Consider the following 12,341-nt stretch of genomic DNA (forward strand, 5'->3'; position numbering starts at 1 on the left):
GTGTGTCCTCGAGTCGCACTAAATATTTAACTTTATTTGGTATGTGCTATCTGAGGGTAGCACCCTCTTATCAGATATATTCAGTAATATCCCAGGTGCATCTGCAGAGCAGATTTCCAGTGAAAACATGCTCATTTGTGAACAGCTGTTACAGAAATGGTGTGTTCATTGAAACACTTTTAGCACCCACATGTGCTAGGTACAGCCATTCACCTACTCAGCCATTCTGTGTTATTTTATTTTTTCAGTTATATTTATTATAGCTTACACAAGTATTGGTCCACAACCAATTATAACAGTCCTGGGATCTGCTTTTCATTTCAGTTACTTGTGGTCAGCTGCAGTCTGAAACTATTAAGTGGAAATTCTAGAAGTAAGGAGCTTGTCAATTCTAACTGCACACTGTCCTGAGCCTGAGCTGGTACTTCATCTGCCCGGGATTTGAGTTGCCCTTTGTCCCATGTGTCAGTGCTTTCCATGTGCCTACCCACTGGTCACTTAGCAGCTGTCTGGCTCATCAGATCAGCTCTCAGTGGTGCTCAGTCCTCCTGTCAGGCATGCACTGGGGTCTTGGAACCTGACTTCTACAGGTAAGTGAGGAGAAGTGTAAACATCTTCTTTTTAAATGAAAAAAACCAATCCTTCATTATAGAACTTTAAAAAGCAGTGTCCTGGCTTGCTCACCCCTTTTCTCCCTCAGCAAAGGCTGTGGCTAAGGTCTTCTAACATAGCCTTTTTGCTAGTTTATAAACTGGGCACTGTCTCCATGGACATTCCTGCCTTCTGTTTATAAAGCCCTTCCTTTACCCCAACTCATCTCTCAAACCCTCCCTCTCTCTTGTTTACAGGTATAAAAATAACATCAAAAGCTGTTTTCTCTCTTTTGTCTGCTTTTTGTTTCTTTTTAGTTTTCTATTTTTCTCAACTTCTCTTGTTTTAATTATTTTTAAATGTTCTTCATTTTTTCCTATATCCCACCCCTTCCTCTACTGTTATTAATCCTTTGTATTCCTGGGTTATTGAAAGAGTAGAAAACTTGCTGAACAAGCTCTACATGATATATCAATATATAATTGGTTCTACAGATGTTGACATTACTAGTAATTGTTCTGCCCTGGCAGTTTATGCTAGGGATTTCTGCTATAGTGGCAGAGCTTTGTAGCCCAACTTATCTACAGCATTCAACAACACAGGAATCTTGAGAAAACTAGGCAATAGATTCCTGAAAGAATTAAAAGCATCATACCACGGTGATATATACACACCCATGTTCATTGCAGCACAGTTTGTAATGGCTAAATCTTGGAAACAGCCCAAATGCCCCTCAGCCAATGAATGGATAAAGGAGACATGTTTTTTTATACAATGGAGTATTCTTTAGCCATAAAAAGGATAAATTTGAGAATTTATAGCTAAATAGATGCACCTAAAGACCATACTCTTAAGTGAAATAAATCAGACAAACATGTAAATACTACGTTTTTTTCTCTGGTGTGAGAAATTGAAAGTGTAAAAAAGGACTAAAATGTATAATAATGTGAAATAGGAAGAAAAAGTTCAAATGGGAAGGGGCATTAGGGAGGGGTGGGAAAGGGGAAAGGAAGAAAGGGAAAAGGGAAAAAATGAGAAAAGAAAGATAAAATAGAAACAGATTTTGTAAATAAAGAGAGGAAGAAGGGTTGAAGGGAGGGGAGAAGAATGGGAAAAAATAATTAAGATATGTCATGTACAGGTACAAATTCCTTATGGCGAGTGTGGTCACTATACATCTAAATTGTACCATTAAAATTAACTTTTTAAAAAATGCCTCAGAAAAAATCATAAGTCCCCAAAAATTGATCTCACGGGCATAGAAGTGGAGGAGGTTTAAGGCAAAGAACTCGAGAAACTAATGGTTAAAATGTTTAAAGAGATGAAGGAAGAAACGAGCAAAGACTTCATAAGATGTGCATTGAGCTGGAAGAAGATGCAGCTAACATCTGATTGAATTAAATTAGACAGCACTGGATATGAATGACCATGTAGAAAAGAAACAGAGGTCATAGAAAAAATAAAGTGGAAATCCTGGACATGAAAAACACAGTTGAAAGCCTGCCAGTGGACATAACCTGTTGGGGTCTCCTCGATGGGAGACTGGAACCTGAAGACAGTATCTGACAACACCTATTAAAAGAAGGGCACGGGGGACCAGAGCTCCCTGAGGAGTTAAGAGTTAAGGCAAGGTTTATTGTTAGTAGTCTTTTTTTATACATTTTTCAGCAGGATACATCAATCATTAACAGTTTACAATGTTAGTCAACTAACCACTGGTTATACTTATGAGTAAATAAAACATCTAAAGAACCATCTGTGTACATTTAATCTTAGTACATCTTATCTAAATCATCTCGGTTAGTTAAAGCTTCTAAAGGATTAGCTACTTTTATCTATTCTTATACCAAGCAAATATTTGAGAGTCTCAAGGGACCACAGCAGAACGAACACTGGGAACAACAAACAGCCTTCTGAAGTTATCTTTAACTTCTCTATCTGGGCTTGCCACAGACATCAGGACAGTCTGTTTTCCCAGGGCCGTCAGAGGCCCTGAGAACATCTCACATCCTCCACAATAACCAATCAAAAGAGAATTTCAGGACTAGAGGACAAGAATTATGCAGTAAATCACATACTCAGTGATACTCTAAAAACAATGAGAAATCGTGAAAGGCTCATGCAAGAGCTCCTAGATGACTCTAAAAGAGCTAACCCATGAATTACTGGAGTCAAGGGAGGGCTGGGAAAAAATACTAAAAATATAAAAATTATTTACCAAATCATTACAGAAAACTTCCCAAATCTAAAGATTAAAATGGATACCCTGGTAAATCAGGAATTTAGAACCCAAATAGACACAACCAGAAGAGAACCTTTCCACAACACATCATAGTCAAGATCCCAGAAATCTATAACGAAGAGAGAATACTAAAAAGCATTAGAGGAGCTCCAAATAACTTACATAAAGACAAGCCTGTTAGAATAACAGCAGTGAAGAGACAACCTAGAGAATGGGAAAATCTTTTTGCTAGCTACTCCTCTGATACAGGACTTGCACTGTACGTATCTACAGTATATTAAAAATTCAAGAAATTAGACCCCCAAAATAAGACACAATAAAAAATGGGCAATAGAAATGAACAGACACTTCTCGAAAGAAGAAAGGCAAATGACCAATAAGTATATGAAAAAATAATGGTTTATATCTAGATGTGTCTCCCCCGAAGCCTCATGTGCTTTAGGTGGGGCTTTGGAGAGGTGACTGGAACATGGGGATGTGATACTCATGAGTGGACTTGTCCAGAGAGGAGTTTATAAATAAATGTAATGTTGGGAGGTGAAGCCTGGTCAGAGGAGGTGGTCACTGGGGGGTGCAGCCTGGGAGGGCTTTATCTCCCCTCCTCCCTTCATCTCTCTCTCTGCTTCTGACTGCTGTGGTATAAGGAAGCCTCCTCTGCCATTCTGCTCTGCCTCTGAGCCAGCCAACTATGGGCTGAAACCTCTACAGCCTGGGGACCAAAAATAAACCTATCCTCCATTAATTAGTGGATGTCAGGTATTGTGTCTCAGCAATGAGAAAGTAATGAGAAAGTGACTAAGACAGCATCTTTGGCCATTAGAGAAATGCAGATTGGAACAACATTGAAATTTGATCTTACTATAGTAAGGATAGTTATCAACCACTCAAAAAAACAACAAATGCTGGCAAGAATGTGGGGAAAGGAGCCCTTCTACATTGTTGGTGGAAAGAAAACTAGGACAACCACTATGGAAATCAGCATAGAGATTCCTCAAAAAACTAAAGATAGAAATTCCATTTGACTCAGACTAATACCATCTTGGCATCTTCCGGAAAGAGTTAAAGTCGTTGTATTACAGTGATGCATGCATACCAATGTTGATAGTACAGCAGTTATAATAGCTAAATTATAGAAACAAACTCAATGCCCATCAACAGATTGGATAAAGAAAATGTGGTACATACATATATTGGAGTATTGCTCAGCCATAAGAAAAGATCCTTATTTATTGACTCTTGTTTTTAATATGTAGAGTGTTGAATACTGTTGTGTGTACTTTTGATATTGGTGATATTTCATACAAATAAATTCTAGAACTGAAGATTGCCAAATTAAAGATAATGAATATTTGTTATTACCAAATTCTCCTTCATAGAAAATTGACAACAAACCCTGTCTTCCATACCCTCTATCCTGTTTTACATAACCTTGTCAACAGAGCTTACTCTTAACACTTGTGATTTCTTTGCCAATCTGATGGGTGAGGAATAGTGTTTTAGCAATATTTTCAATACGCATTTCTCTAAGGTTAGTAAGAAGTTGATCGTGTTTTTGTATGTCTAAGGATCATTTTTTAAAATCTTTTTTGGGTTGAATTATCTATTCATATTTTGCTTATTTCTCTGTAGAATATTTGGCCTTTTATACTTGATTTTCTAAGTTTTTCATATATTAGGGTTACTTGTTACTATCTGTGATATACTTTTTAAATATTTGCCTCACCTAGCATATGTCTTTTGAGTCTGCTTGTTTGCTGTTATTTGTTTTTCTAGAGCAAGCCTTTGGGATTTTGAGTGGTAAAAAGCCTTGCCATACGCCTAGGTTAGAAATAATGCATTGATGTTTTCTTTCAGTAGTTGAATAGTTTTGTATTTTATGTTTACCTAATCCATTTTGAACTTATTTTTATTATGGTATAACTAATGGATCTGATCTCTTTTTCCAAGTGGTGGTTTTTCCAAATTTTTGTTTATTTTCAAAGGACTTCTGTGTTCTAGTGATGTGAAATAGCACCTATTACATAATAGCGTGATTTCCACTTGCACTTAGATCTGTCCATAGATTTTCTATTCTATTCTGTTTCATTGTCTCCAGTTTTTCTGTATCATTAACACTGTGATAACTATCTATGCCTAAGGCCTTATCTACTAAAGGTTATTTCCTGAAAATAAATCCTATAAGTAGTAAAAGTCCTTAACCAGAGGATATGACAGTGCTTAAGGCTTTTGATATATATTGCCAAACTGTCCTCTAGGAAAGATTCTATCAGTTTATTCTAACACCAGCAGATAAGAACATCCTTTCTTATAATGAATACAGTCTTTCAGAAAATATTTTCTAATTTTGATAATCAATACTTATTTTAATTTACATTTTCAGAGTTTTAGGTAAGGCATACATATGTTTATTGGTGTGTGTGTGTGTGTGTGTGTCTGTAAATTGTCTAAATTTCCCTCTTTTAGTTTTTCTTTTGCAGTGTTGAGCTGTTTATGTGATAGATGAAATATACATTTTAATTCCTCTATGTCCCTAGTGAAATAAAATTCTCAACCTACTGTTCAGAGCCTGTCTATCTAATTTGCTTCATTGTTTTCCTGAATATAAATAACCTTCATCCCAAAGTGTTAGCATTTCCAACTGCTACCTTTCAAGGTCTGTTACAAAGAAAGGGAGCTGTAAACGTGCTTGTTCCAAGAGAACTTGCTGTATGTAGCCCTTTTCTTAAAATACTTGCTTAATAAATAAAACGCAAAACATACACGTAATACACTTACACATACACAAATAAATGTGCACATACCTGTACACACACACCCCCAAAAGATCTAATTCTGTTTTTGACTTGGAAGTGCCTGGACTTTGAATATGAGATGCCTACTCCTGGATGCAGTCATACTGCCCTTGTTGCTTTGTTTTGTAGTCACCACTGCATTACTTGGAAATTCTTACTTTACAGCCTGTATGTAATATCACAAAACTCTGTCTTTGATCATGCTAGGGTTACTAACTGGATTAATCATACTTGATTAGCACAAAGCATTTTCTAATCCACTCCCTGCCTCTACTACCGTGACCACACACAAATAAACATTTTCTCTTCAATCACATCCCTTATCGAAATTGTCTTGCATGAACTGCAGGGAGCTTCTTGGGGCGGTGCTGAGAGTTGGGAATCAAAAGGTGAGATTATAGGGAGAACCCTTGGGTTCTTTCCTTGTATTTTTCATAATTTGTCTTGTAAGGTGATGGCAGGTAGAAACAAAATAAGGTGAAAGGGAAATACATATGCAAACAAGCATTTACGTTCAAGGCATGATACTGAAGCATAGTTTGGAAATGCTGCCAATTATGTAACCTTGTATACGAGATGATAATGTAGTTATTTTTCCCAAACTAAAATCTCAGTATTCAGGTTTAGACCCATTGTGATAAATAAGTGGGTTTTGGGTTGCAGTTGCCACTCAGTCTCTAAACGGTTCGCCAGTATTTCCGCATGTTAGCATCATCTGCTTTGTTGTCCTTGGCTAACATGCAGTGTCGAAGGACTAGAGGTCTGTCACCCTGCAGTGTACTTAAATCAGTGATTACACACTTTAAATTTATATCATACTAGTTATTTTATACCATCAGTGCTTTAAAATTTTGATATACTTATGTTACTTATATTGCGTAGTTTTCCTTAAATCATACAGGTTTTGATAAGTGTGTTTTTTAAACTGGCTTGGAATCTTCAGCTTCAGACATAGAAGAACACAGAGTTACCTCTTTCTTCATTTGGCAATATCAGAATTGCTCATGTTGTGTAGTCTCTGTTTACACAGCCACCATGGATAGTATACTATCATTGCCTGGCTTTTACAGTGTGATTATAGCTCTTTTATTTTGAATACTTAAGGGATTCAGTGATTGTAGTCCAAGAAACTTTTTATACAACAACTTCATACCTCTCTAGTAGAAACACTGCTGTAATTTGTATTATCAGTATAACTAAGTAATAAAACCTAGTACACATAGTTTGTCAGGCTACAAATACATACAACTTTACTATTTCCAGTTCTCCTATAATGTGGTTAAGGCAATTTCACATGTTTTTAAACCAAACTTAGTCCAAGATTATGTATAAAGGAATTGTAGTTTATGTGTCCTAAGTATCTGTCACATATTAACTCATTTAATACTTAATAATTCTATGACATAAGTACTATTATTTCATCTATTTTATGGACAAGCAAACTGAGGCCAAAAGATGTTAAGTAACTGCCCGAGATCTGTAGCTGAGCCTTCCTCATCCTGGTTTATACCACACATCCTTTTCCATTGCTGTATTTCGTGAAGCATGGGATTCGGGCAGTCCAATGGCTGCTAGATTTCAAGCCATGCATGCTGGTTCCTCAGTTCGACACTTCCCAACAAAGCTGTCATCTCCCCCATTCAACACATTTCTTACTTTGTCAGAGTACTAGAAAGACCTTTCCTCAACACAGAACATGTTTAGAAACTATTTTTATATCTTTTATTAAAAGTTTATTTTAGTAAAATTGGATATTCTTTTAAAAATTGTTTTTCTTGAACTCATCTGTTAACGCTGAAGTGTAGGACTAACCCATCAGAAAATAGTGGCTTCCTGAAGGTCTTTCCAGGCATCAGCACTTGTTCCCTGGTGTGAGTGGTTTATCCTGGAACCGTGTTCCTCCCACACAGTAACATGGGACATGTCTGCATCTGACTCACTTCATCTCTCCGCCAAGATGCTGGAGAAAATTCTGAGCATTGCCAGTAAGAATCACAGAGAGAAGACACTTAAAATCCTCTCACTTGTCAATACAGGAGTTTCGAATGGTTTTATAAACTGAGTCTGTCCTAAGTCTTTAGAATTATAAGAGCTAAATCCTCCTAATTTACATGGATTAAGAGATTATCCCTTGCAGTGAGTCGCCAGGTGACAGCAGCCAAACTCTAGAATTAGTGTGTGATCCTGTGAAATGAAGCCTTTTCTATTTTTGGATGTAGGGCCAGGGATTTATCTCAGTGGTTTTGCCACCTGCCGCACAAGCGCAAGGACCCGAATTCAATCCCAGGTACCAAAAAAATAAAAAGAAATCTGTTTTTGGCTGTATCTTGACATAATCTTGTTTTACATTTTTCAACATTTTAATATTTTAGCTTTAAATTTCACTAGTTTAATAAAGTTCTACGGAAGGTTCCCTTCTCAATGTTCTGTATTTCTTTCATTGGTTAAGTACCTTGTGTACATTTGTCACCAGTGAGGTTTTTTTTTTTTTTGGTACCGGGGATCGAACTCGGGTCCTTGCGCTTTCGCAGCAGGCGGCGAAACCACTGAGCTAAATCCCCAGCCCTCACCAGTGAATTTTTATCACACGTATTTAATGTATAAATTTATATCAATACACAGGCATATCTTTGGCACATGGTTTATAAAGAATGGATGTCAGTTTGATTACAGAACATATTTTTTAAAAGATTACCTCAGGATTTTTTAGTTTTAAAATAGGATTCAAAGGCATACTTTGCATATAAAACAGAGCAAAGGGGAAAACATGATATAAAAATGATGAAGATTCTTCTCTATAAGCAAAGAATTCCAAACAGATGCATTTACATTTCAGTAATTTTTTCATAAGGTCATCTACATAATACATGAGGGATATGACCATTTTATGTTCATCTGATTTGAAATGATTATGGTTATGAATTATTATGATTATTCCTAATCCTTTTTTTCTGTTGTCGGCATAGCTCTGAGCCAGTGTGAGTGGTGATTCCAGGATTTAATTTTGAACAATGACATACTTAATTCATTCTGTGAAAAACTATAGTTTATGAAGACTTCATTATTAAGTCTGTTTCTATCTCTAAGGCTATCAGGCATTCTTTCTTTTTTTTTTTTTTTTTGGTACCAGGGGGATCGAACTCAGGTCCTTGCACTTGTGCAGCAGGTGGCAAAACCACTGAGCTAAATCCCCGGCCCGGGTCATTATTTCTTTAATTTCACCTTCTTAACATTTTTGACAGTTTCCTGTTTTGTTAGAAGGCAGTACTTGCAATTTAGGCCTAGAGTCAGATTCTTATTAGACTTGTTCTTTCTTTCTCCCTATTTAAACATTTTTTAAAATTGAGACTTTTTATAGCTATTGCTAGAAGCAGTTGTTAATGGTTATGGCATATTTTCCTTTGTAGAAATTCACAGCTATGAAGACAGAATTTCCCAGTGGGTTAATAGGCTTTTATGTGAATTCTCTACTGGAGATTTCTCCTGATTGAAGAGCTAAAGACCTCAGTTTGTTGTTCTTGGTGCTAAGAGAAGTAAATTGCCTGCAGTTGAATATGTAACACTTTGGAAAGCCAAACTAAAAGTCTTCTTTTTTAGTAATGAGTAGTTTTGAAAGCAGTTTTTCCTAAAAAGCTAATGTCCTGACATGACATGTAGCCCAAATTAGTTTTAACATACCGAAAGCTTCATTGAAGCAAGGAATGAAAAAAAAACAACTCAGGCTGGTTCATTGGTTCATGCCTGTAATCCTAATATGGAGGCTGAGGTAGGGGGATAAGTTCCAGGCTGGTCAGCCTGGGCATCTAAGATACTGTCACAAACTAAAACAAAAAGGGCTGGAGACGTAGCTCAGTGGTAGAGTGCCCCTGGGTTCAGTCCCCAGTACTGAGCAATGAACAAATGAATTGGTTAATAAACCACATTGATAGGCAGCATTTCCTAAATACTATATAGCTTTAGTCATTTAATACACAAACATTTAACTGGTAAACTGAAGCACTTTGGTTTAAGTCCCTTTGATTCTACTTTAGTCACTCTGTTCAAAAAAATCCCACAGCTTGGAAAAAAAGAGCACATGCTATAGGAAATCACTGCCGTCAGTCTGAGCCAAGCCACTACCAACTTTCTAGGGTTGCAGCTTTCATTCTTGTCTAGCTAAATATCTGTGTGCCTTGGGTTAGGAGTACACACATTGAAGCCAAATGGCCTGAGTGTAAGTCCTGCCTTTGCCATACCTATGCGGCCTCTAATGAGCTACTTCTTTTTCTTCGTTTCCCCATCTATAAAATGAGGCTAATACTAGTAGACCTCATATGGTTCATCTGATGATTAGTTAATAGATTCTTAAATAACTGGTATTAGTGCTATTAAATGCTAAAGTCTTCATATAACAACCAGAGCAACCCTTGTATCACATGGGAATCTCTTGGTTGACCTCGAATAACTTCATTGAGAATGAAATTGGAACTTGTTACTGAGGCTTGTAAGTCTGCCCCCCTGATTTCATCTCCCATTGCTTTGCTTCCTCTGGTCCCCAGAAATACTAAACAGTTCTACTTGAAGGCCTCTGCACTTGGAATTCATTCTTCCTGGAACACTTTCTCCCCAGATTTTTGCATTGTTCACACCCTTATGTAGCTGCTGAAATATTCAGAGGCCTTCTCCATTTAAACAGCACATGGTCAAAGCACACATCTTCATTCATTAGTCTTTGCCCCATGTTTTTCTCTGTAACACTTAACCACGGACATTGTTTAGTGCCTCTCTCCAAACTGGTATGTAAGTTCCATGCCTAAGGATCTTATTTTGGTGGTTCTTGTGGTCTCAGCACCCAGAACACTACCTAGCATTGACAGTGTTCAGTAAATAGTTGCTATATAGATACGGAGCAAAAGATAGCTTCCCCTGAGGACTATGATGATCTACATATTTCCTATGCCAGTACTTTCACCTGATCCATTTTTTTTTTAATTAGAAAATTTGGGGATTTAGAAATATGAAGACTAGGTTCTTATTTGCAAAGGAAAGGATAAGCAAGCACAACAAAATTGTTTTCAAAGAGGTGTTAAGTACCATGTGGTAAATTAAATTCTAGATGGAACAGCCATTTTTTTGATGTTTCACTTTTCAGTACTGTCACCTAAAAGGATCAGTGGCTCTTTCCTAGATTATGAACAGGTAGTACTCCATGATCATAAGCATACATATGTAGTTAAAATTTTTTCTTTTCTTTTACAGGTTAATGACTCCAGAGAGTGAGATCAGATTTGTCCACAAGGAGATGGGAATAATTCCAAGCTGGGGTGGTACCAGCCGACTGGTTGAAATCATAGGCAGTAGAGAAGCTCTCAAAGTGTTAGGTGGGGCCCTCAAACTGGATCCAAAGAAAGCTTTAAATATAGGAATGGTCGAAGAGATCTTGCAGTCTTCAGATGAAATGAAATCTCTCGAAGAGGCCCAAGCGTGGCTGACACAGTTTGTTAATGGGCCACCAGAAGTCATTAGAGCTTTGAAAAAATCTGTTTGTTCGGGCAAAGAGCTGTATTTAGAGGAGGCATTACAGAACGAAAGAGATCTTTTAGGAACCGTGTGGGGAGGAGCTGCAAATTTACAGGCTATTGCTAGGAGAGGAAAATTTAATAAATAATTTTTTACAAGTTCCAGTTATTAATATATATTAAAGCTAAATGAAGTATGAACAGCAGAATTAATCTGAAAGCTACTACTACTATTCAGATGTGTTTTCAAATACTTTCAATATCTGAACTCACTGACAACTTTTTTAAAATTTTGGGTAACATACTACACACAATTTATGTAAGAATTATTTCTATCAGTTCTTTCATTGCAATAATGGTTCTTAGAATATGAACAAAGAATCACCTTTTAGTTTTTTGTCTTGAGATAAGTGCTTTATCACTATGCGATTGTCGCTTCTACAGAGAGAAAACCTATTGTTTTTTTCCCCATGAAATTTTTGTTCTGTTTTACTTGGTAATAATTTACAAAAACGGTCTTAAGGAACCTTGCAGTTAAAGAACATGGGGGAGGTATGATGTCATTTTCTTCTGTTCCATGTGAGAGAAAAAAAAGATGCATCCCCATTACCCCCTACAAATTTGGAGCCTTACCTTTTCAATAATTGTAAATTTCTGTTTTAAATTTTCTACTAGTAATAGCCATGTAGAGAACATCAACTGACACTACAAATTCACCGTTTGCAGTCCCAGGACTTACCAAGCTGGTAACTGTACTGTTAATAGTTTTAAGATGGAAATTCAGAAGATTCATGAAGCAAGCATCCTACAACAAGTTAGCATTTTAAATATTTCATTTTTCTGAAAAACATCAACTTTTACAACTAGCTTTTAAAATAAATTTACTAAAAATGCACAATTCAGACCTTTATGATCATCCCAGTAATTCTTTAAAAACATGTAATTCAAAGAAGTCCCAATCCTCACCTACCACATTTCAAAGCAGTGAGTTTGTCTTTATTTGCTGTTGTAACATTTATTTCACATTTGAGAATTATCGTAAAATAACTGGGATATGCTTTTATTATTCTGCCCTAAGAAGGGACTTAGTCTTTTACAGACAAATTCTAGATTACCATGTTAACTTAATACTTTCTGCCTTGCCCAGATATAAAAACTGCCCAATAAAAGTCGGTTTTCTAATCTACATGTGTAAAGTGAATTCATGCCTATTAATTG

The 12,341-nt window shown here is 36.5% G+C and overlaps 1 protein-coding gene across 3 annotated transcripts in view; it reads left to right on the forward strand.

The window, feature by feature from the left end:
• The window catches only part of Echdc1 (ethylmalonyl-CoA decarboxylase 1), a 43,080-nt gene extending 30,771 nt beyond the window's left edge, over nt 1-12,309 (forward strand). For all 3 annotated transcript variants that reach the window (XM_004845957.4, XM_004845955.4, XM_004845956.4), the window contains one exon: nt 10,864-12,309. Coding sequence is in view for 2 of the 3 variants with exons in the window: in XM_004845955.4 (XP_004846012.1) it covers nt 10,864-11,272 (409 nt within the window). In the remaining variant the exon portion in view is untranslated. The remainder of the gene's footprint in view (nt 1-10,863) is intronic.
• The last annotated feature ends 32 nt before the right edge of the window (nt 12,310-12,341 follow it).

The sequence above is a fragment of the Heterocephalus glaber genome, unplaced genomic scaffold (assembly GCF_053883595.1).
Source record: "Heterocephalus glaber isolate CG9 unplaced genomic scaffold, H.glaber_assembly_v1.0 deba00001550, whole genome shotgun sequence".
Classification (NCBI taxonomy): Eukaryota; Metazoa; Chordata; class Mammalia; order Rodentia; family Bathyergidae; genus Heterocephalus; species Heterocephalus glaber.